This window comes from Argentina silus (assembly GCF_951799395.1).
Source record: "Argentina silus genome assembly, chromosome: 6".
NCBI classification, from domain to species: Eukaryota; Metazoa; Chordata; class Actinopteri; order Argentiniformes; family Argentinidae; genus Argentina; species Argentina silus.
The window spans coordinates 20,368,631-20,390,734 of record NC_139660.1 but is presented as its reverse complement, the minus strand read 5'-3'; the positions used below and the strand labels follow the sequence as shown (position 1 = coordinate 20,390,734).

Genomic DNA, 22,104 nt, shown 5'->3' with positions numbered 1-22,104 from the left:
CACCAGCCTCCCACTGCTACAGTGTAGTTGTACAGGCTCCCCAGTACTGTAGGTATAGGGCATGGTATTTACAAGAGCTAAAACCCTACTCCTATTAAGTATTATTACCATTTACTTAATGGTTTTATTTACATCAGGTCAGTGGTTGAGAGTAATTCAGACTCATACGCATACGTTCTAAATACAGCCTGTTAAACCTGTCTTCACATGCACAAAGGCGGAGGGAGGTTACACGATGACCAATAAGGAGGCGCAGGCGTGCTGTTTGGTGTTTCTGACAGTCATTCGAGACCTGAGGGAAAAACGCAGGGCCCCTCTTATTTCTGCTCAGGCCCCGCCTGGGGCCTCTTGGCGCTCTCTGAGCAGTCTGGCTGGTCCTGGCTGGGGTTGCCCTTGAGAAAGCGCAGGATCTTCTCAATGGTGGCTTCCTGATACTCATGGGACCACCTGTATTAAGAGAGAAAGTGAGGGGGGCGGGGGCACTTGTTCTTATGGAAGGTTTTACTTACGATGACTGATGTATAGTTTATTTACTTTTCTTTGTTTAAATGACTTAAATGTAAATGTTAAACTATACCTAAATAACAGTAAGTAAAGTGAAGTTTGTGATTTCGAACCCAGCCTCTCTCTCTCTCTCTGTGACTCACTTGATGCCGTTGAAGTTGAGGATGGTTTTCATGTCCTCAGGTAGAGAGTTGGGGTCCGGCCACATGAAGTTGTCTGTGACTGGTACTATGTTCTTCTTCCCACCCAGGGCCGTGACTATCTCCTGCAGGATTTGAAATCATTCCATTAAAGGTCCAGTACATTCATGCTTTCTTAAAGCTCCCTAATGGTTGTAATGACTATGTTTAATTGTTAGCTATCAGGGAATGAGATCACTTTAAAGAAATATTTAATTTGCAAACGCTGTTTTGGTCCTACGAAAGCGCTCCCTAAAATGGGGTGTCCTACCCGATACTCGGTTTGTATTCAAACATGCTGTTACTGGCCAGGGGTGTTCTAGGGGAGTGGACTCACCGATTTTCACCTTTCTGTCTCTGGTGGCTTGCCTCTTCGAATCGTATGTGCATGCATAAACACAACAGCTAATGTCCGACACTGCAAGTCCATTTTGGGGGTTATATTATTATTAGGGAGGATGTTGTTGCTTGGAACTTCAAACTGAATTTTGCCGTGGTGGCCAGAACTGGCAGATTTCCAAAAACGTACACCCTGCTCCTCAAAAACACCATCAAAAACATGGAATGTGTAACGTCTTGTCCTGTTTCTTAGTTTATGTTTGTCTTTGTTTCATGTTATTCATTTATTGTTTCCCGTTTATTTTTGTGTTACTCACCTTGTCTCTCGTTTCAGAGACTTCACCACCTGCCCTTGTGTGTTTCCCGCCTGTGTGATTGTCTACCCCGCCCTGATTGGCTTCACCTGTTCCTCATCATCCTTCCCTGTGTATTTACTCTGTGTGTTCCTCTGTCTCTGTGCCAGTTCGTCTTTGTACCTTCGTGTCATACGTCCGAGCATTTCCTAGTGATACGTTTTTTTTTTTAAATCTCCGAGTGTGTTTCTGACTTTGCTTTTTTGCCTACCCTTTATCGGATTATCTGCCTGCCTTTTTTAACTGCCTACCTGTGTACCGAACCCTGCTTTGCCTACCCTCTTCCTAGATTATCTGCCTACCCATTGACTGCCTACGTGTGTACCGAACCTTTTTTGAAAGTAACAACTTTTTTATTTGGATTTAAGTTTTTGTCTCCGAGTCGTGCATTTGAATCCTCTGCCTAAGTACAACAGTCATTACAGAATGTCTTCTCTACACAGACATGCAGTGTCCAGGCATGTTGGGTTAGAGGTAGTCTCACGTAGCCATACCTCCACATCACGTTGTTCTCACGCCTACTGTGGAGGTCTGGAGAAATTGTTATTAGGTGATTCGGTTTGAATGGAGCGCAGCCTGTAAGGGGTCTCATTTTGATTGGCTTTGAGCAGAAGTGATTTTTTAAAAATCCCCTCCCCTTTTTCGTCACTCTTGAAAAGAGCAAATTAGTCAGTGTTAACCAATCAACCCATCTAACATTGCTAGCAACCTATATTTTCAATAATCAAATTTCCCCGGGACCAGGAAAGCCTGGTCTCGGCTAGGTTAAGGCAGAGGTGACAGGATTATAAATGAATAATGACATTCCTACTGAACTAGAATGTTATAATGTTCTGATATCTCTAATCCCCCATCAGGGGAGGTTAGTAGAGGTACAAATTAGAGGACAAGCTCATTGTAATGCATGAAATGGAATGAGGAACGTTACCATACCATTATTCCTCATTCCATTCCATGCATTACAATGAGCCCGTCCTCCTATTTCTACCTCCACCAGCCTCCCCAGATGGGATGTCTAGACATGTAGGGGCAGGGTTGACAGGATTACTGTGGTTATTTGCGGGATCTTCCTAAACTGTAATGTTGTTCTTTGCCGCTGCTACCTCTCTGTGGGTTTAAGATCAGGCTGTAAGTGCTCTTCAGGACACACGTTAAATGGAATTGCTCCTATACCTGTGCATTAACTTTTACTCTAGTACTAACATTGTACATTGGTAATTGTGTTATTATTGCATTGTTATGGAGTTGAGCCGTTTATGTTATTACACCAGTGGAATAAGGACTGTTCTTATCATTGTTGTTACCTAATGACTAATAACTATGTAAAAACATGTAAGGACATTGTTGTTACAACAGTAATTACAGTGTTACTACACAGGCGTAGGGGCATCTTACTGCAATGTTAAAGGTGTAATCTGTAATTCAAACAACAACAAAGTGTTACACACATTTATTTTCACGGCATTTGAAATACGGACCTTGTGTACCCAGTCCTTCATGCCTGTGTCCCCCATGCATTTATCGAGTGCGTTGGCAGACAGCACCAGGATGAAGTTGCGTGCGCGCTGCACGCTCTGTGTCAGCTTGTCCTCGAACTTGCCCGCCTCCAGCTTCTCCACGTCGATGAAGACGCTGAAGCCTCGCACTTGCAGGTGCACCTTCAGTAGGCTGGGGGGGGGAGGGGAGGGAGGGAGGGGGGGGACAGACAAAAGAGAGAAGAAGAACTGAGACCAATGCCTCCAGGACGATGGAGGGCACCATGACATCTGCAAAAAAGGTTCTCCCCCCTCCCCCAACCCCTAACTACTCCCCGTCTCTCCTAACCTGGCCAGCTGAGAGCCGGTGGTCCTGCGGTAGCTGATGAACACATCGGGCCCTGGAGGCTGGGCGTCCGTGAGGCAGGGCTGGAGGGGGCGGCGCGTGGCCGCCAGGATCTTGGCGCGGTGGACACCGTTCTCTATGCCACAGTCAGACTGCAGCTGCTGGTCCGTGAGGCTCAGGACGTTCTTGCGGTCGACGCCCGACTGGACCAGGCCGTAGGTGTACTGGCGGAAGCGCGGGTCCACCTCGCCCAGCCAGTCGGCCATGTTGTTGGGGTCACAGGTGGAGTAGTTGGCGTAGGTCTTCAGCACGCGGAGATCGCGGAGGAACCTGGGGTTTGGAGGACAAAGTGATAGAAGAGGATTCAATGTGAACACAAGATAAGGTGGTGTGTGTGTGTGTGTGTGCGTGTGTGCGTGTGTGTGTGTGTGTGTGGGTGCTTGTGTGCGTGTATGCATGCGTATGAGGATTCACTGTAAGCTTTCCAAGTTTGGGCTTAGGGTTAGTGTTACTACATAGGCACTTTGTCATTCGCCAGTGGGTCACCAATGCCGTTGACATCCCATATGAATTTGGCTGTTCACAGTTTATAGAAAGGAACATTTCTCCCATTACTATGGCCCTTGACCCCTTATTTGATTCTAACAATGACCTCTTGCGAGTGAGTCCTGCAGTTATGCCCAGGTCACTGCACAAGTCCTGGTCTGTGATGTTCAGCAGAAGATCTCCATCCACCTGCAGCTCCTTGATGATAGAGAATAAGGGAGAGAGGTTAAAAGAAAAATAGTTTTCTATCCTAACTTAACAGTTATAAAAATCAAATGTTGACCTACGTTACCAGACGCCTAGCAGAATTCTGTCCATAGTCAGTTGTGTGTTATGTGCATACTCGTGCACGCACACACACACACACACACACCTGGAAACGCTCGCTGTAGGCACTAAAGCCTATCTGCTGCAACCAGGTATGCACCTCTCCGCTCTTCCAGTTGGGCACGGACGGCAGGATACGCCTTGGCACCTCCTCGCCCATCACAGCCAACGCCCGCTTGGCAAGGGCACAGGTCGTCCCGTTTCTGGAGTACATGACTATCTTCTTCAGGCTCTGCACCGCACCGATCTCCTGGAATATCTAAGGATAGCAGAGGGATGGAGGAGGGGAGGGACATTCAGCTGTGTACCCATCAGGGGAGGTAGGAATTGGAGGACGAGGCTCATTGTAAATGCATGGAATGGAATGAGGAATGGCATCAAACGATACCATTCCTCATTCCATTCCATTCATTACAATGAGCCTCATCCTCCGATTCCTACCTCCACCAGCCTCCCCCGGTACCCATTAAACGACAATAAGGAAGCATGAAATTATGATGTCATCAACAGAGGGTTGCCCAGTTGCTAAACAACCTTGATTTGTTTTTCCAGTCTAAACAGTCACCAACCAACCCTGGAGTTGAGATAATCAACTCATGTGAATGTGTTCATGCTTGGCTGGAAGAAAAGCCTGCTCACCATGTATCTAGCCAGGACCAGGCATAGTGACCTAAAGACCATTAACCTTTGATGGAGAAACTCCTTCTCCAAATAGTATTGCTCATGATCATAAATATGTTGGACTGACCTTGGTGTTGCGCTGGCGGGACTTGATGCTGGTCTCCACGCACAAGTAGAAGGCAGCGATGCACTTCCCCTCCAGCCTAGCCCCATCAAGTAGGGGCATGAGCTGCTGGAGGTCGGCGGCCGTGCGTCCCTGCATGCTGTCTGCACTGTCCAACAGGTTACGGGCAAACTCGTCCGGGTCCAGCGACGCGATGAACGGCTCCACCAGCTCCAGCGTTCCGGACTTCACCACCTCTTTCTCAATTTCTCGGTTCGCAGCCAACACCGCTACGGCCAGGCAGGCGTGGAAGCGAATCTGCTCGTCTTCTTTGGAGAAGGCCAACGGGAAGAGCCACTCGGCGGCCTGCTTTTCGATCATTAACCGCTGGCAGCCGTGTCCGCCATACATGGCGCAGTTGGCCAGGGCCACGGCGCAGTGGCGGAGCACCGTGGGGTCGGTGCCTCGGCACCAGAAGAGAAGAGCGTCCAGCGCCCCGTTGGCGATGAGCTGGGACGACGTCTCCTCCGTGTGTTTGAACATGTGCTCCAGGATGCCCGAGACGCTGCGTGCGAGTTGGGCGTCCTCCTGTTCCCGCGTCAGGTTGAGGATCACTCCGAGCCCCATGCGCGCCACGTAGTCTCTGGAAGGAGATGGATAAAGTCGGTAAAGATAGAGTAAAAAAAACGACTAAAGCAACAACTTTAACCTTGGAATTAACCAACGGAGACTTCAGACTATGCCTATAGGCCTACCCACAAGGTTGTGATTTGAAAAGTCTCGCTATAAGGCCTACTTGGCCTACTACCTACACACCTGTTCTCTGAGACTAGTATCTGCTCCAGGAGCTTGGCCGACTCGTAGGTGATCTCCACAGCTGGTGTCAGAAGGAGCTGCAAGAGAAGTTCGAGCCCCCCATCTAGTCGTATTCTGTTGCATATCTCCTCGGCGACCTTACGGCCAACTCCGGGTAAGACCCAGGCCTCCTCCACTAACTGGAATGTCTCTGCGATGGCCCTGCGGGTCTCGTCCAAATCCGATGTATCTTTGGCTGATTTTAATGTCTTGATAGCGGAGCGCAGCGCCGGGAGTGAGGTATCCAAAACCGCCTGGACGTCGGCGTTAACACCCGGCGAGACCGCCTTTGGCTCGGAGGAGCCGGTCCTCCGGGTCTGGAGACGGCTGACATACTCCGGGACCGTGAGTCTCTCGGTGCTGAACATGGACAAATATCGATACAGCCTCCAGAGGAAAACGGTTAGAGATAAGAGCATCTACCGACTAAATTTGATAGGGGCAAGAGGGCTTGTCGCAGGCCCTGATCAATAAATCCTAAATTTCCAAGGGGATAAACGTGTATAGGCAAACTCCCCGGATGAAATATTCTCCTTCAAATTGTGCTACATAAACAATAAACACAAACAAACCCAAGGGTGTTGTCCTATTGGTACAGTCACTATTATCCTATCGACTGGCTACTATTGTGCTAAGCTAGAGCCTAAAAGTGACAGCTTTCACAAAATTGTATCATCTCCCACTGATGTCATCTTTGAAAATAAGAGGATAAAGACTTACACCTCGCCCCTCATAACCAAGCCGTCACACTATGCTTGCATCCGTGTTCTCGACACGTATTCTCTCCTCATGCGTTTCTCTTAAATTTCGCACAAGGCCTATTTGGTTGAAATGATTACCACTACTTCGAATAACCTGTCACCCGATACTAAACAATTGTTCATGCGTCCAATGTGAGATGATGGATCGCCTCTGCGGATGTCGAAAAAAAAACAAAAAAAAAACAGTCGTCTCAAGCCATTACACACGGAATGTGTGTTATCCGGAGGAGTGGAGAAATATAAACAGCTGAGTTGTTGTCTGTCTCTCGCTTGCAATTAATTGAGGTTATCCAGACAAAGAGGTTCTGTTTGTCACATGCTCCTCCTGATATCTCTTTTCACACAAGTTGACACTATTGTAACGTATGACGATCCTTTATCCGTGCAAACACATGTATTTCCTTATTCTTAAAATAGACACTCTTCTCGTCGTCAACCCTTTCGAAGCATCATCAAGCATCTTCCGAGTTAGGACCGCCCATGGGCCTCAGAGATGGATTCTCCAGCATTGCCCGATTAGCAAATCCTCCTCAGCAACAAAGCGGCAATAGGTGGTCCTCGCATTCACTCTGCCCTCTCTGGTGGATAGATAAAGAACTACAATCCATAATGTGGGACAGGCCTGATCCTCTACGGAACATACAAATGCAGGTGTAGTATATATACATTTCATCATCGATACAATCCATCTCTTATTGTCTTGAAGCGTAGTGATCGTGCCATGTGATCAATGAGGAAGGAATTGTCCATCTCACGTCTTTCAGAAAGTGATGGATTGTATAGGTGATGAAATGAATACCACACAGGCCTTTCAAATGAGCCAAATAGGTTGTAATAATATGATATACTCAATGAAAACCTCACATATACCTGCATGGATATATGATTCTAAATTGGTATCATTGTTTTATCTTATTCAGCTAAAACAACACTGATACAGACTCTCATGCAGTCCAGTAGTTTACTTGGAAATCTATCTAAACTGTGGACTCTTTGTCTACCGGTAGTTATGTCGATAATGGGGTCAGGGTTGAGAAGGAATCAAATGTGTGCAGCAGTGTTTGTTTGCTCTGTAACCCAATTAAAGTTTCCTGGCATCTGCAAAGTGGTCTGAATAGTGGTCTGAATAGTGGTCTGCCACCAGCAGCACACTATCTCCTGTCACTGTCCAGCATGGTTGACCTGAATCACAAATGAGAACTCAGTTAGTTTACAATAGTCTTTCTCAATACCCCTGGTTGCAATGGAAATATGTGACCTCAGTAATGTCGGTAATGGTGTGTGTGTGTGTGTGTGTGTGTGTGTGCCTGTGCCTGTGTGTGTGTCTATGTGTGTGTACACAATGATTGCTTCAGCAAAAACAAGGTTTGAGTAAACATGAAGAGGGGGTGAATGACACGGGTAGCCACTGATTAGCAGCACAGTGCTCACCAGCTCTGCTAGTGCATCCCCCTACTAGCACTCTCAACCCCAGGCAGACAGCATGAGAATAGGGGTGGTCCTGCTGCTGGCCATGCTAGCTGCTGCGTGGGCTGTGGAGGGTAAGTGGATAATCATTTAATAGGTTGTTTTAGTGGTTGAATTTAGTTGTTGTGTAGTGGTTGACTGTTAAACTTGGGCCATAACTTTGGGGTCAAGTGATATGAATCAAGGAATGGGGCACGAAGCAATATCTCAGGTTGAGTAAAAGGATTGGTGCTGGATTACAAGAGCATACATTTTAATGGAGGGAAAAAAACCTGCAAAAAAACCCCTGCATTCTCCACTTATTATTCATAAATTCCTTCCAACCGATAACGTGTGATGTGTCTTGTTGTGTTGTGTTGAAAACCATGGAAGCTGAATAAGAATTTACATTCAAAGAGGTTTCTCTCTCAATAGTACCTGGAGAAATCAAGGATAAATCAATTATATAGATAAAACAAGATACTAAATAAATACTGATGTGCCCTGATGTGTGTCCTGCTGTCTGTATGTCTCAGAGTCCTGCCTGGGCCGCTGTGAGAATGGCTTTGACTCTGAGAAGAAGTGTCAGTGTGACTCCATGTGTAGATACTACAGGAGCTGCTGCTCCGACTACGAGACCAGCTGTCGCATGACAAGTAAGACAGGTAGAAACAGGAGGACGGGCACATTGTATTGCAAGGAATGGAATGAGGAATGGTATCATTATAACACACGTGTTTGATACCATTCCTCATTCCGCTCCATGCATTACAATAAGCCTCTTATCTCTACATAACACCTCAGAGATAATACACAACTTAGAATGCTCATATATTATTGTGACTCCAATAATGAGATTACGTGCTTCTCAGTTATTGCACCATTGATCCGATGTCACTTCTCCTCCCCCCAGCACGCGGGGATACGTTTGTCTTTGCGGAGGATGATTACGAGCTGTTAGACAGCACCCCCGCCCCACGCACCTCCCCTTCCATACCTGGTACCTCCACCCCAAGCCTCCAACGTAGGACCATGCGCCCAGGAACCCCTTCCTCCAGACCGACCCCTACAGCAGCCTCATATCCGGATGGTCCTCAAATCCAAGTACCAGAGGAAGAGGCAGTTGTAAATGCAATCGGAATCCCAATAACAGAGGCAGTCCCGGTCACAGAGGCAGTCCCGGTCACAGAGGCAGTCCCGGTCACAGAGGCAGTCCCAGTCACAGAGGCAGCTTCAGACCTGGAGACTCCTTCCGTCCAAGTACCAGAGGAAGAAGCAGTTGTAAATGCAACCAAAATCCCGGTCACACAGACGGCCCCAAAGGCAACCAAATTCCCAGTTCCACAGGTAGTCCCGGTCACAACAACAGTGCTGGTCACACCGGCAGTCCCGGTTACAATGGCAGTCCCGGTCACAAGTTCTTACACTGAGGGGGTGGTGACGACCACTGCAGTCCCAGACCCTGACGCAAAGGTCTGCAGTGGCAGGCCCTTTAACTCCTTCATGCAGCTAAAAAATGGCTCCATCTACGCCTTCAGAGGTGAGCCAGGGGTGGGTGGGTGGGTGGATGGGTGGCTAAGACCAGGAGAGGCTGTTTATAAGGTAGAAAGACACCATATCATATCTGTGGTTCGATTTGAAACCTTTCACTTGTTTTCACTTGTGTCAATGAACTTAGGGAGATGTCAGTGTGTTGTATCATCTGACGTGTAAAACGGTAAAGTACTAATAGGAGGTGTTCTTAGCTTGCCAAATGAGTTAGAAATTGCATTTGTTATGGGGTTTTATGACAGTTGCTTAATGTTAGTGTAGTGGGGACCTACAGTATAAAACACAGGCTTAGTGTTGTCTGTGGTCTCTTAGGGGAGTACTTCTTTGAAATGGATGACAAGTCGGTTCTGCCTGGCTACCCCAAACTCATCCAGGACGTCTGGGGCATCAAAGGGCCCATCGATGCTGCCTTCACACGCGTCAACTGCCAGGGCAAGACGTACATCTTCAAGGTGAATCAAATATCTACAGTAACAGACAGTTTACTCATGAATTACTGCTAATGATGATGATGATAACCATATTTGTAAAATGCTGTTCATGCCTTCCATTTCTTAGCCCATTGACTACTTTCAGGGTAAGGAACCATCTGACAAAAAAAGTGAACTATCCCTTGAAGGGGATATAATACAGTCAACAAACTAACAGATGTGTTCATTGGAACTCCCTCCCTAGCGAAACAAGTATTGGAGGTTTGAGGATGGCATCCTGGATGAGGACTACCCTAGGGATATCTCGGTGGGCTTTGAGAAGGTTCCGGATGACCTGGATGGAGCCTTTGCCACCCCTTCCCACAGCCACCATGGCCAAGAGAATGTGTACTTCTTTAAAGGTTCTGGCTATGTCTGAAATTAACAATATCACTCAAATGAAAGTCACTACAAACCCAAGCACCAAGCAGTTGCTTGATTGATTAGTTGGATTTATATCACAGTACAGAATTGCATACACAGCAGGGGAGGCTGGTGTGGGTAGAAATCAGAAGGACGGGCTCATTGCAATGCATGGAACAGAATGAGGAATGGTATCAAATACAGGTGTTTGAAAGCATTCGCAGGTGTTTGAAAGCATTCACAGGTGTTTGATACCATTCCTCATTCCATTCCATGCATTAGTATCTCCACCAGCCTCTCTATTACACAGCCAGAACATACAGTACAGTACATTGATAAACAAGGATAAACACCCAATAAAGTTAATAACATGTATCTACGATAAGATACAGTATATAGTGCATGTATTGATTTTTCAGGTGACCAGTACTACCAATATGAGTATTGTTCCTTCAGGTGACCAGTACTACCAATATGAGTATTGTTCCTTCAGGTGACCAGTACTACCAATATGCGTTCAAGCACCAGCCTTCCCATGAGGAGTGTATTGGTATGTCAGAGCGGTCCCCCTCCACCCTCTTCAAACGTTACACTGACATGTACTACAATAACTATGAGGAGTTCTTCAGCAAGCTCTTCGGAGGTGGTAAGACTCCCTGACATATTGTGTGTGTGTGTGTGTGTGTGTGTGTGTGTGTGTGTGTGTGTGTGTGTGTGTGTGTGTGTGTGTGTGGGAGGGTTGACTCTATAAAGCTTTCAATGTTCATATTTTACAATAAATCATGCTTTAGTTTACTGTGCCAGTGGCTGTGCCAGTGTCATCAATCAAATCAAACTTTATTGACTCAGTGCAGAAAAGTAAAGAGTAATGCATGTTAAATGAAAGCTCAAATGTAATAATAATTTTTAAAAAGTGTGTGTGAGCATGTGTGAGCGTGTGTGTGTGTAAACAGAACATGCAATGTAATTCGCTTTGGGTAATAGCATCAGCTAAATGGTGTGTGTGTGTGTGTGTGAGCATGTGTGTGTGTGTGTGTGCGCATGTGTGTGTGTGAGCATGTGCGCAAATATGTGTTTGAAGTGATTGGTCCACCCTCTGAATCTCTTCATTGTCCTCTCCCTGCCTCAGCCCCCAACCACCACCCCAAGCACCATTTCATCAACAAGGACTGGGTGGGCATCAAGTCTCCCGTGGACGCTGTCATGGCTGGCAGACTCTACATTGCCCCCCGGAGTCCCACACCAGACACTACCGACAGCAGGCACCCAGGTGGGAACTACAGACCCGAACAGAGATGGGATCAACAATGGGGACAGTATGGACAACAGTACGGACAACAGTACGGACAGCAGTCGGACCAACAGCAGGGGCGCCGCAGACAAAACCGTTCTCCGTTCTGGGAGTCCATGGTGGAGCGGGGGATGGGGGTGGGCCAAGGGTTCGCCGAAAGAGGGATGGCCATGGGCCAGGGGTTCGCAGAGAGAGGGATGGCCATGGGCCAGGGGTTCGCAGAGAGAGGGATGGCCATGGGCCAGGGGTTCGCAGAGAGAGGGATGGCCATGGAGGAGAAAAGGAGAGAGATGGAGGAGAGAATGAGGGAGATGGAGGAGAGGATGGGCCGAGGTTTGAGCAGCTGGGGGAACCGGCAGGATCAGGATAGGGACCAGGACAGACGGAGAGACCAGGACAGAGACCAGGACAGACGGAGGGACAGGGACAGAGACAACGACCGCAGACAGTACGACGGTGACAACTACGACTCCAGACACAACTCTGCAGACAGGGCCTACTGGGAGTTGGTACGCAAGGGCCAGCCCGTGCAGAGCATTTACTTCTTCAAGGGAGGTAAATACCATATCGAAGTGTAAATCACTCACACAGAGTATGATGAGCTCACACTAACAACATCAGCTCACGTTGTCGCAATCACATTATATGGTATCATTCCAGGTTGGCTGCGGGAAAGAGCTTGTATGATCCTGCTACTTTGTTTTCTCTGTTTGGCAGATAAATACTATCGAGTGGATTTAAAGACCAAGAAAGTTGACTATGCAAATCCTCCCTATCCAAGATCCATCGGAAGGTACTGGCTTGGCTGCCCTGAGGCTTCACCTGCAGAAAAGAAATAGTTTTGTTGTTCATGAATGTTATATTAAATTCACATAAAATGGAAATTAATATCAAAGACTCGCTTGTCATTAGGGGAGACAATTTAAATGTTGATGATGACAGCAACCCAACTGACGATGGGAAATCCAAATGAGGCCTGTCTTTGGCTCCCTGAGGTACACAGCAACAGAGTTCTTCAAACTGATCAACAAAGGCCCAGCCCACCTGATCCTGGGCAAAGTTCAAGAGGTGGGTGTCTATCAGGGGAGGCTGGTGGAGGAAGAAATCAGAGGACAGGCTCACTCTAATGCATGGAATGGAATAAGGAATGGTATCAAACAGATGTGTTTGATACCATTCCTCATTCCATTCCATATATTACATCTATCTACCTCCACTGTTATGTATACTCTATGAACTGTGTCAATGCAATCCTCCACTTTGTTAGTTGACCCAGCTGTCTAGAGTATTTGACAGAATTTCAACAACAGCAGTATGACTACCTCAGTATTCTGTTACCAGGTGTGTATCAGCCACCATGGGACAGACTATAAGCTGAGTCAAAGCTCAGATACCTTTTGAATGACAGGCTAAAATGATTGTTGTAGCTGCTATTGTTGTCTGTTCAGATACCTGATAGCTGACACTTTAAACATTACATTGTTACATTGTAGGCCTGGTTAAAAAAAAAAAGAATGATTACAATTACAATTATTATTATTATTATTACCTTATTATAAATACAATAATACTGACTACCCAAACAAGGTGAAAAGACATGTCAACTTTATCTTAAGACCCCTGTCTTGATGATATCAAAGTAATAGTTGGAGGGATGCCTCTCTTGAAACAACAATGCGGTGGTCGTACATTTGGGCATGGATAACTAATCCAGACTTTTTGCGTTGCCACTCCAGACGTCGGCCAGCCATCTTCAAAGAGCGCAGTTCTTCGGCGTACAAGGGGGCGGTGAGCTTGAATGAGACTACCCTGGTCTTGAGAGGGGCCAGCTCATTCAGGGTTCTGTTGAGAAAGCCGTCGTACAGTGAGACTGCATCCTCAAGTGAGCTGGGTAGAGGGGATGGGAGGGATTGAAGGGCCATAGGTTCACACAGGTCATCAAATAGACAAGCAGTACATGGAGATCGAGGTAGAGCTCAAGGCAGGTTTTTAATCCAAGTTAAAGAAACAAACAAAACAAACTCAGGCAGAGAAGTAGCAGTCAATCACGCCAACGTACTCTCACTTCCGACTTGCTCGTCATGTAACTTAATAACTTAATTTCACCTATTTGTCTTTCATCTTGTTGAGAACAGTTATGTGTTCCGTTGCCTTGTGTCTGCCTCTACCTCAATGACAACTGTGGTGGAAATCAAACCGCGTTTAATAAATTCTCGGAGAGAAACAGTATCACTAACTCAGAGATATTAATACATACTCGATAAGGGAAGTGCATACAAAGCATTAGTACATTTGGTGCAGAGAACAGGGAGTACGGTCTTGAAAACTGGCCTTGTGGATTTACATCTGTGTTCAGATAGGAACTTGCCTGTTTGTCACATTACCATATTAGGAGTTGTTTTTCTTCTTTTCTTACAGATATTAAGGTAATCTAAGGATACATTCGTAAATTTCCTTCACAATAACCACAACATCCACTGTGGATGGTAGGTAATCAAACATGACGGAGAGAAGACAGATTCTCACCCAGCCAGAGCACAAAACCCTCATGATTAATCTGAGTGGATCAGTTTTAGTCACCTGTCTCAGTGTTTGAAGCGTGGACAATAGAGGGTTATGGAGAAGGTTGCTTGTCACTGCAAAGTCTTGTGTCTGAAAATACTGTGTGAGGTTGCCCATGAGAACTCCACCCAGCATTCCTCAGTCGCCATTCAGACCCAAGTAGCCAGAGCAGACAAATGTCTTTCCTCTGTAAACATATCAAACAGCCTTTTGATATCAAATATGCATGATGGAATATGTTGCCAAGTTCAGGATGAGGTGGACACAATGGGGCAATGTTTGCCTGCCAATCTCTCTCTCCCTCTCCCATTGATAAGTGCAACAAGTGAAAAAGTGCCAATGGCAGTCACAGTGCTTTTGTTTTGTTTGTTTACTGGTAATGTAGGGTGTTAGGGGGTGGAGAGGTCTGAGGAGGAAGAGCCCAGGTGTACCCGAAAGAGACAGGTTTTTAGCCTACGGCAGAAGGTAGGTAGTGACTCTGCCGTCCTAACAGTGTTGGGAAGCTCATCAATCACCGGGGCACCAAGACAGAGAAGAGCTCATCAATCACCCGGGCACCAAGACAGAGAAGAGCCGTGACTGAGCTCACTCGGCCAACAGAGGTGGAAGATGGGGCCAGAAGCCAAAGTAAAGAGAGTAAATAAACAGTATCATGCCATGTGCCCAGGCCCTAGCTTTGGCAGATCTATCACCAACTCTCTCTCTCTCTCTCTCTATGAATCCAAACTATAAATCCAAAAACTAAAACCTATAAATCAACTGAACTGGCTGACCCAAACCTCTCCAAGACAACCATCCATTCAAATGTGTTCTTGGAGATATAGCCAGCACCTGTATCTGACAGAGTACGTAGTTCCACTACTGAAGGTGATTTATGCCTACGTGGCTACAGCATGGTGCATTGACACCTCTCGGTTAGTTGAGGTGACTGCAGCTTCCCTGGTTCAGTGTGGTATCAACGGTGCTTTGGAGTATGTTGTTGTTGTTGTCGTTGTTGTTGTTGCTGTTGTTGTTGAATGCCTGACAGGGATGGATTCCATAATGAACAAATGTCATGAATCAAACAATTCACTTCTATCTTTAATCTTCATATTCATCAGTTGTTTAAGGCAACTACATTATCGATAGTGACTTGGTATGACAGTTTTGGTATCACCCCATAGTGTTATGCTGTATGATATACTTTTTGTGTGGTAATACTTGTACGTACAGAACCATGATATACATACATTATGATAAATCTTTCATAACAATATCAAAATATGAAAAACTCATTCTCAATAGAAAATGTCATGTTGGTAAAAATCTAATTGTAAATGTTCCATTTAAAATAGCTGAAATACAAAAATACAGGAGTATTTTTACATTACAAACCCTAATGTCTAAACAGCAGTATTGTATGGTAGAGAGGCACTTTTAGTTTTTGTTAAGTCCTGTTTTGGCTGTGCATGTTCAAGCCTTCACCTGAGGCTAAAATGAATTCTTTGTATGTTATGCATGGTTAATCAGGACGTTCTCATAGTTGGGCTCATCGTTCGCACTGGCCACTACACCTTCGTTAGCGATGACCTCACTAAGGCTAACAGCGTCTGTCACTGGTCCAACCGTTAGATAGCCACTCTCAGTCTGCGTCATCCCAGGGCAACCATCTTCCCTCTTCGCCCACTCACCACTAACCCCTGACCCTGTGACCTCGGGCACGCTCTTCAAGATGGAGGACAGTGGCCTCTTGGGTGTGGCGCCCTCTGCTGGAGGATTGTCAGAGGAGCCCATGGCGCCCGGTGAGCTGAAAGGAGTGTGTTTCCTCCTACTGGGCTTCCTCATGCACACATCCCCTCCCCCACCCCCACCCCCACCCCCACCCCCGCCCGCACCACCGGCACCTGCCCCCCCTCCCTCCCACGCACTGGCCCGCGCCCCCAGCTTCCTCCTGGGGGGCTTGGTTATCCCCTCGGGCCCCTTCCCCTTGGGTCGGCTGCCCTCCTGGTCCTTCTGTCTCTGGAGGCTGCCCAGCCTGCGTAGCATGGCCTGGACGGGGCCCTCCGAGCTGGGCTCCAGTTTAGACGTCGGCCTGCCAGCCTTACCCACCGTTACATAAACCGTAGTGACCTTATCCACGCCCGCCTCTGCCAGCTGGGTGTCAGAGGCAGATGTCTGCGTCTGGTTGCCCGTCCTGGAGGCAGCGTTGGACATGGTGCGCCTTCGCCCCCCTCCGCCAGGGACCTGCAGGGTGGCACGGGACGGGGTGGAGGTGTACCTGTCTGAGTCTGGGTCCCCTGCCTCCACACTAGACCCCTGGTGATCCTCCATCCCACCATCCTCCCCCGCCTCCCCTCCATCACCGTCTCCCTCCCCGGCTTTCCCCGCACCTCCCTGGGCCTGGAGGGCAGACAGCATCAGGACACCCCAGGAGGACTTGGGCTTGGTGCGGGGGGCTCCAGGGGCCAGGTCTTGGGTCGAGCCACGGCGTTCCTTGGGGCTGAAGCGGGTGCCCTCTGCGAAGGAGACGGAGGGCCGCTTGGACTTGGCGATGCTGGAGGTGCGGGGGATGCCGAAGGAGAGGGACATGTCGTCGCCACTGAAGCCAGACGGGTCGAGGAACATGTTACACTTGGAACTCATCTCCTGGAACTCACCACCCGCCACCGCTGGGATGTCTGTTAGAGATGGAGGGAGGGAGGGAGGGAGAGAGGGAGGAGGAGAGGAGGGTTAAGAAAAGGTCCAGTGTGTAGCTTTAAAATGGTGCTAAATGGCCATGATAAATCGGTAGCTATCAGTGAATGAGATCACATGATGAAGAACGTTCAGTGTATTGGTCCAAACAAAACGTTTTTTTTCTTTTCGTTTTTTTTAATCTGTTGTCAGGTAGAACACTGGCCTTTACATACCTATTTCACGCTTGGTTTGTTTATAAGGATATGCACGTTTGGCGCCATTAGAAGGTGTTGCATATGCACGTTTTCAATTTCCAGTGTGGCCAGTGGGGGCAGCAACACACAAAACTACATGCTGGACCTTTAAGAAAGAGATAATACTGTAGCCTGGAGTAAGCCCAGAGCCTGAAGTAAGTGTAGCTAACAGTTATGTATTTATGTGGTTATGCATGAATCGATGATAACAGATAGACAGCATCTGACATTTACATTTGACAACAACATTCAAACAAATGCCTACACAACTGATAGAATTGATATAAGCCACACTACTCATTCAGTTTCAGTGTTGCAAATGTGCAGGGGCAAATCACTGAGATTAAAGCCCTGACAACTACCAACAGGGGGCAGTCAAGTACAAGCAAAGGGAGGCACTATTGCCCAAGATATCCCTCTAGTATACCCATATCTAGTCTATTGCTTCTGAATCAGGGGAGGCTGGTGGAGGTAGAAATCCGAGGACAGGCTCATTGTAATGCATGGAATGGAATGCATTACGATTAGACCCGTCCTCCGATTTTCTACCTCCACCAGCCTCCCCTGGATTAGACACATTCCAGAATGATGTCCCTCCTGGCCCTTACCTTCCCTGGGGGGGACACAGTAGAGAGCCTCTCCTTCCTCCTCGTCACTGTCGAAGGAGGAGCCGTCCGTGACCCAGCCGGACGATGGAGGCTCGATGAAGCTGTGGTTGAAGGTCAGCTCAGGGTCGTGGTGAGACACTGCAGACGCCAGAGAACACACAGGGTTTCAAACACACGTCTTATGATTAGCATTATCAGAGTGGACGATATCTGTTCAAGAAGTTGCTCTCTAGAAAATATGGTCTAGGAGTGCGGTAGGCTTAATCTGTGTCTGAGAAACTGACCCATGTGATGCTGAATGAAGAAACATCATGACATGGCATCAGCGGGAGGCTAATTGAGGTAGAAATCGGAGGACAGGCTCATTGTAATGCATGGAATGGAATGAGGAATGGTATCAAACACATATACCGCAAACACATATATCATGACTCATTCCATTCCTTTCCATGCATTACGATGAGCCCGTCCTCCAGATTTCTACCTCCACCAGCCTCTCCTGCTAGAGATGTTTGTGTGTGTCTCACCTGTGACTCGGGGGAGGCCTGAGGACCAGACAGAGATACAGGGGACAGCTGAGCTGACGTTGGCCAGGACATTATAGACGTGGTGTTTCATACGGGCAGACATGCCCACATCCCCTACCGACACCCTGGGGGACAAGAGAGAGCCAGGTCAGACATGGTCCAGCCCCACCTAACACACACACTCACTCACGCATGCACACACACACGCACGCACACACACACACACACACACACGCTCACTCACACACATGCACACACACACATACACACACAGGAATAATATTGAGAATGAGACCTGTCTTTGCCATCAGTGGGGCCTCCTCCACAGCAGCAGCAGCAGCAGACCAGAGCCAGCAGCAACAACAGCAGAGGCACCAGGAGCCCAGCGATCAGAGCCCCCCGGCCACCTGTCACACACACACACACACACACAACAAAGTCAAAATGATGATTATGCACACACATACACAACACACAAACGTGTGCATTAGCATGTGCACACACAGGTATACAAGCACAAGCAGACACACGCACGCACGCACGCACACACACACACACACACACACACACACACACACACACACACACACACACACACACACACACCTCATAGCGACACACTGAAAATCATAGATGCACACATAGATATGAGGAGAGAAACAGGAAGCGTGCGCGCGTACTGTTGGGACAGGCGCCGGTGGCCGGGTGACAGGTGACGTCTTCTCCACAGTCACACACAGAGGAACAGTTGAAGCCAAACCGGGGGCCTGGACACGTGCTGTTACAACTGTCACAACGCAGACACCAGAACAACCATCACAAAAGGAAGGCTCACCCCCAAAACACAAACGTTTTCATCGTTTACATCAGTCCGTTATCAATATGTCTGGCGGAAAACTACGAGACATCTCAAGACTATGAAGTTGCCAAGAACAATTTCGTTTCGAAGTGAATGTTTTCCTTAGAGTATTGGTTTCAGAACGAGGGGACGTTATTGTCGAGATTTCTGTTTGCGGCGCAGCAGCCCTCTCTCACCTCTCTCCCTCGTACCCAGGTTGGCAGACACATCTTCCTGTCACATGATGACAGTCGCCATGGAAACAGGGGCTGCACGGGAAATGACAGGCATCCCCGAACGTCCTGTTGGCGCAGGGTTGGTCACACCTGCAGACAGGGTGACATGAAACACACACGCCTTCAGAAACAGATTAGACGGACGCACGCACGCACGCACGCACGCACGCGCGCACACACACACACACACACACACACACACACACCTGGGTCCAGTCCAGCCCGGGTCACATCGTAAACACTTCCCTGTCCTGGGGTCACAGGGTTCACTATTCCTGCAGCTTGGGCACACTGCCTGGCAGAGGTCTCCATGGTAACCATACGGGCATAGTTGGTCACACTGCATGCCATTCCATCCAGGCTGGCAGACGGCACACGCACCGTCTGTAGAAGAGCATTGGCTACCGTTACAGTGACCACACCTACAGACAGCAGAGAGAGAGAGTATAAGAGTATACCTATACCTAAGAGTATACACGTACACACACACACACACACACACACACACACACACACACACACACACACACACACACACGTACACACACACACATACACACACGTACACACACACACACACACGTACACACGCACCCACACCCACACCCACCTCAGCGTACACCCGCTGCCATACTCCCCAGCTTCACACGGCTCGTTGCAGAAGGCACCCTTGTACCCGGGGTGGCACACACACGCCCCGCTGACCGGGTCACACTCGCTGTGCTCCAGGTCACAGTTACAGTGCCGGTCGCACGTCGGACCCCACCACCCCCCCTTGCACTCGCAGTCCCCCGAGCCCTGCTGGCATGGCGACACGTAGCAGTTACACCGCAGGCTGCACCTCTGACCCCAGTAGCCCTGGGCACACTGGCAACGGCCCGTCAGCGGATCGCAGGTGGACGTGCCTGGGTAGCACTGGCACGCCTTGGCACAGTTGGGCGTCCACCAGCCCTCGTCGCAGGTGCAGTTGCCGTGAACAGGGTGGCAGTGCCCGTGGCGGGCACACTTACAGGGGTTCTGGCAGAGAGGGCCCCAGCGGTTGGGGAGACACGTGCACTCGCCTGTGACAGGGTCGCAGCGCCCGTGAGGGTGGCACTGGCACAGCTCACGACAGTCCGGGGCCCAGAACTGTGGTGGGCAGCCTGGAAGCAAAGAAGCGGGTTTGGCTAAATGCTTAAATCAACAAAAACTTCAGTCCACAATGTCTGTGTCTCAATTAAAACACAGCGTCATAGATTTGCAGGACTCCTGTGGTCTATAGTATTGACTTGTAATAATGTTGTTATAATAATAATGTTGTTATAATAATAATAATAATAATGTTGATGTTATAATGACTCACGTGTCTTGCAGTGGGCTCCATAGAAGCCTGGTGGACAGCGACACACCCCTGGGTACACACAGATCTCATCCTGGTGGCAGGCCCGCTCGCCTTCACACAAAGCTACACACACACACACACACACACACACACACACACACACACACACACACACACACACACACACACACACAGACACAGACACAGACACAGACACAGACACACCCACACCCACACCCACACAACACACAGGATGAGAGGTCAAGTACACAGCCACACACATGGTCTCACACACACACACACACACACACACACACACACACACACACACAGAGACAGACACACACATATGCACGTACACAGAATAGATCTTATAACGCCAGCACTGATGTTCACAACGCAATGTGAAGTGAAATAATCCTCCTCTGTGCCCTTTAGACAAGATGCTTTGGAAACCCCCCTTTACATGTGAGGCCACTGCTACTCTCCAGGGGAGGCTGGTGGAGGCAGAAAATCAGAGGACGGGCTCATTGTAATGCATGGAATGGAATGAGGAATGGGATCAAACACAGCCTTCACTGCTACTCACGTATAACACACTCCCCTCCCTGCTGTCTCCATCCAGCACAGCAGACCAGGGTAGAGGGATCCCTGTTGGAGTAGAGGGAAAAGGTCTCAACAAAGATAGATAGGATAGTACTGAGAATATGTTCAAAGTAGTGAACGTCAAATCTAATGGTCAGACTGAAGCTCGGATGTGAGTGATTATCATCCTAACGAAAAGAGAGAATGTGTCATGGAGGAAGATGTGAGAGAGATCTTGATTGAAAGTAGCTACCGGAGGTCCTGGCAGATGTTCTTCCCTGAGGGCTCCAGCTTCTGTGAGGCGGAGAGAGAATAGCAGAGCAGGAGTCCTAGACCGGTCAGAAGAAGGCCCATCTCCACTCCAAAACCAGGTCTGAACCAGTCCACAACAGGTCTCAGACCAGTCCGACTCACACCCGTGCCGCTGTCCGAAACCAGGTACTATCCTATTGTCTCTCTCCCCCTCTGTTTCTCACTGTTCTACGCCCAAGACCAAGTGAAGACAATGTAAAGCAGTGTCTCACTCTCCTTCCCCCTCTCTGTCTCCCCAGCCCTGGTCTGTTGTCGGTCTTGCAGGCCCAGTGTCGTCCGAGAGGTCCAAACCCCTGTGTTTCCTCTCCTAGTTTCCTGGGGAAGTGAAGGCTACTTCCTCCTATTCAATCAGCCTCAGGGCTTACCCACATACTGCAGAATTCTGGGAAAAGCATATTTAGAGGTGTGCGTGTGCGGTCTTGTGTGGGTGAGTGTGTACAGTCGTCTCTGTATGACTTGTAGAAACCACAACCATCCTCAATCACAACTATGTTATATGTTATGACCTAATGATTCGCATTAGGCCTAGTTACAGTTGAAACGTGAAGCCCTCCGACTGATGGTAACCCACTCAAAACTGTTGGTTATGTTGTGGTTTGTATCAAATAAAACATCTATTAGCTGATGAAATATGGTTAGACTGTGGTTTTTCAAACACATATACTGTACACAAGAA

The 22,104-nt window shown here is 48.2% G+C and overlaps 3 protein-coding genes across 3 annotated transcripts; 1 reads left to right on the top strand and 2 right to left on the bottom strand.

Moving 5' to 3' along the window:
* Positions 1 to 300: 300 nt before the first annotated feature.
* On the bottom strand, positions 301 to 6,067 carry sarm1 (sterile alpha and TIR motif containing 1; the record flags this gene model as incomplete). Its single annotated transcript, XM_083671381.1, has 8 exons — positions 301 to 447; positions 648 to 769; positions 2,854 to 3,043; positions 3,200 to 3,526; positions 3,849 to 3,940; positions 4,116 to 4,328; positions 4,818 to 5,436; positions 5,610 to 6,067. 8 exons carry the CDS (start codon positions 6,065 to 6,067, stop codon positions 318 to 320), a joined length of 2,151 nt encoding a protein of 716 aa, XP_083527507.1. The 3' UTR covers positions 301 to 317.
* Positions 6,068 to 7,892: 1,825 nt separating this feature from the next.
* vtna (vitronectin a) lies at positions 7,893 to 12,369 on the top strand (the record flags this gene model as incomplete). The annotated part of the gene is made up of 8 exons (XM_083672363.1): positions 7,893 to 7,950; positions 8,392 to 8,511; positions 8,769 to 9,395; positions 9,719 to 9,858; positions 10,082 to 10,238; positions 10,733 to 10,885; positions 11,369 to 12,085; positions 12,248 to 12,369. The coding sequence occupies 8 exons, from the start codon at positions 7,893 to 7,895 to the stop codon at positions 12,367 to 12,369; spliced, it is 2,094 nt and encodes a 697-aa protein (XP_083528489.1).
* Positions 12,370 to 14,766: 2,397 nt separating this feature from the next.
* scarf1 (scavenger receptor class F, member 1) lies at positions 14,767 to 21,470 on the bottom strand (the record flags this gene model as incomplete). Its single annotated transcript, XM_083671329.1, has 11 exons — positions 14,767 to 16,749; positions 17,610 to 17,747; positions 18,137 to 18,261; positions 18,432 to 18,543; positions 18,817 to 18,923; positions 19,172 to 19,300; positions 19,417 to 19,632; positions 19,821 to 20,352; positions 20,553 to 20,654; positions 21,121 to 21,182; positions 21,370 to 21,470. The coding sequence occupies 11 exons, from the start codon at positions 21,468 to 21,470 to the stop codon at positions 15,584 to 15,586; spliced, it is 2,790 nt and encodes a 929-aa protein (XP_083527455.1). The 3' UTR covers positions 14,767 to 15,583.
* Between the last annotated feature and the right edge of the window lie 634 nt (positions 21,471 to 22,104).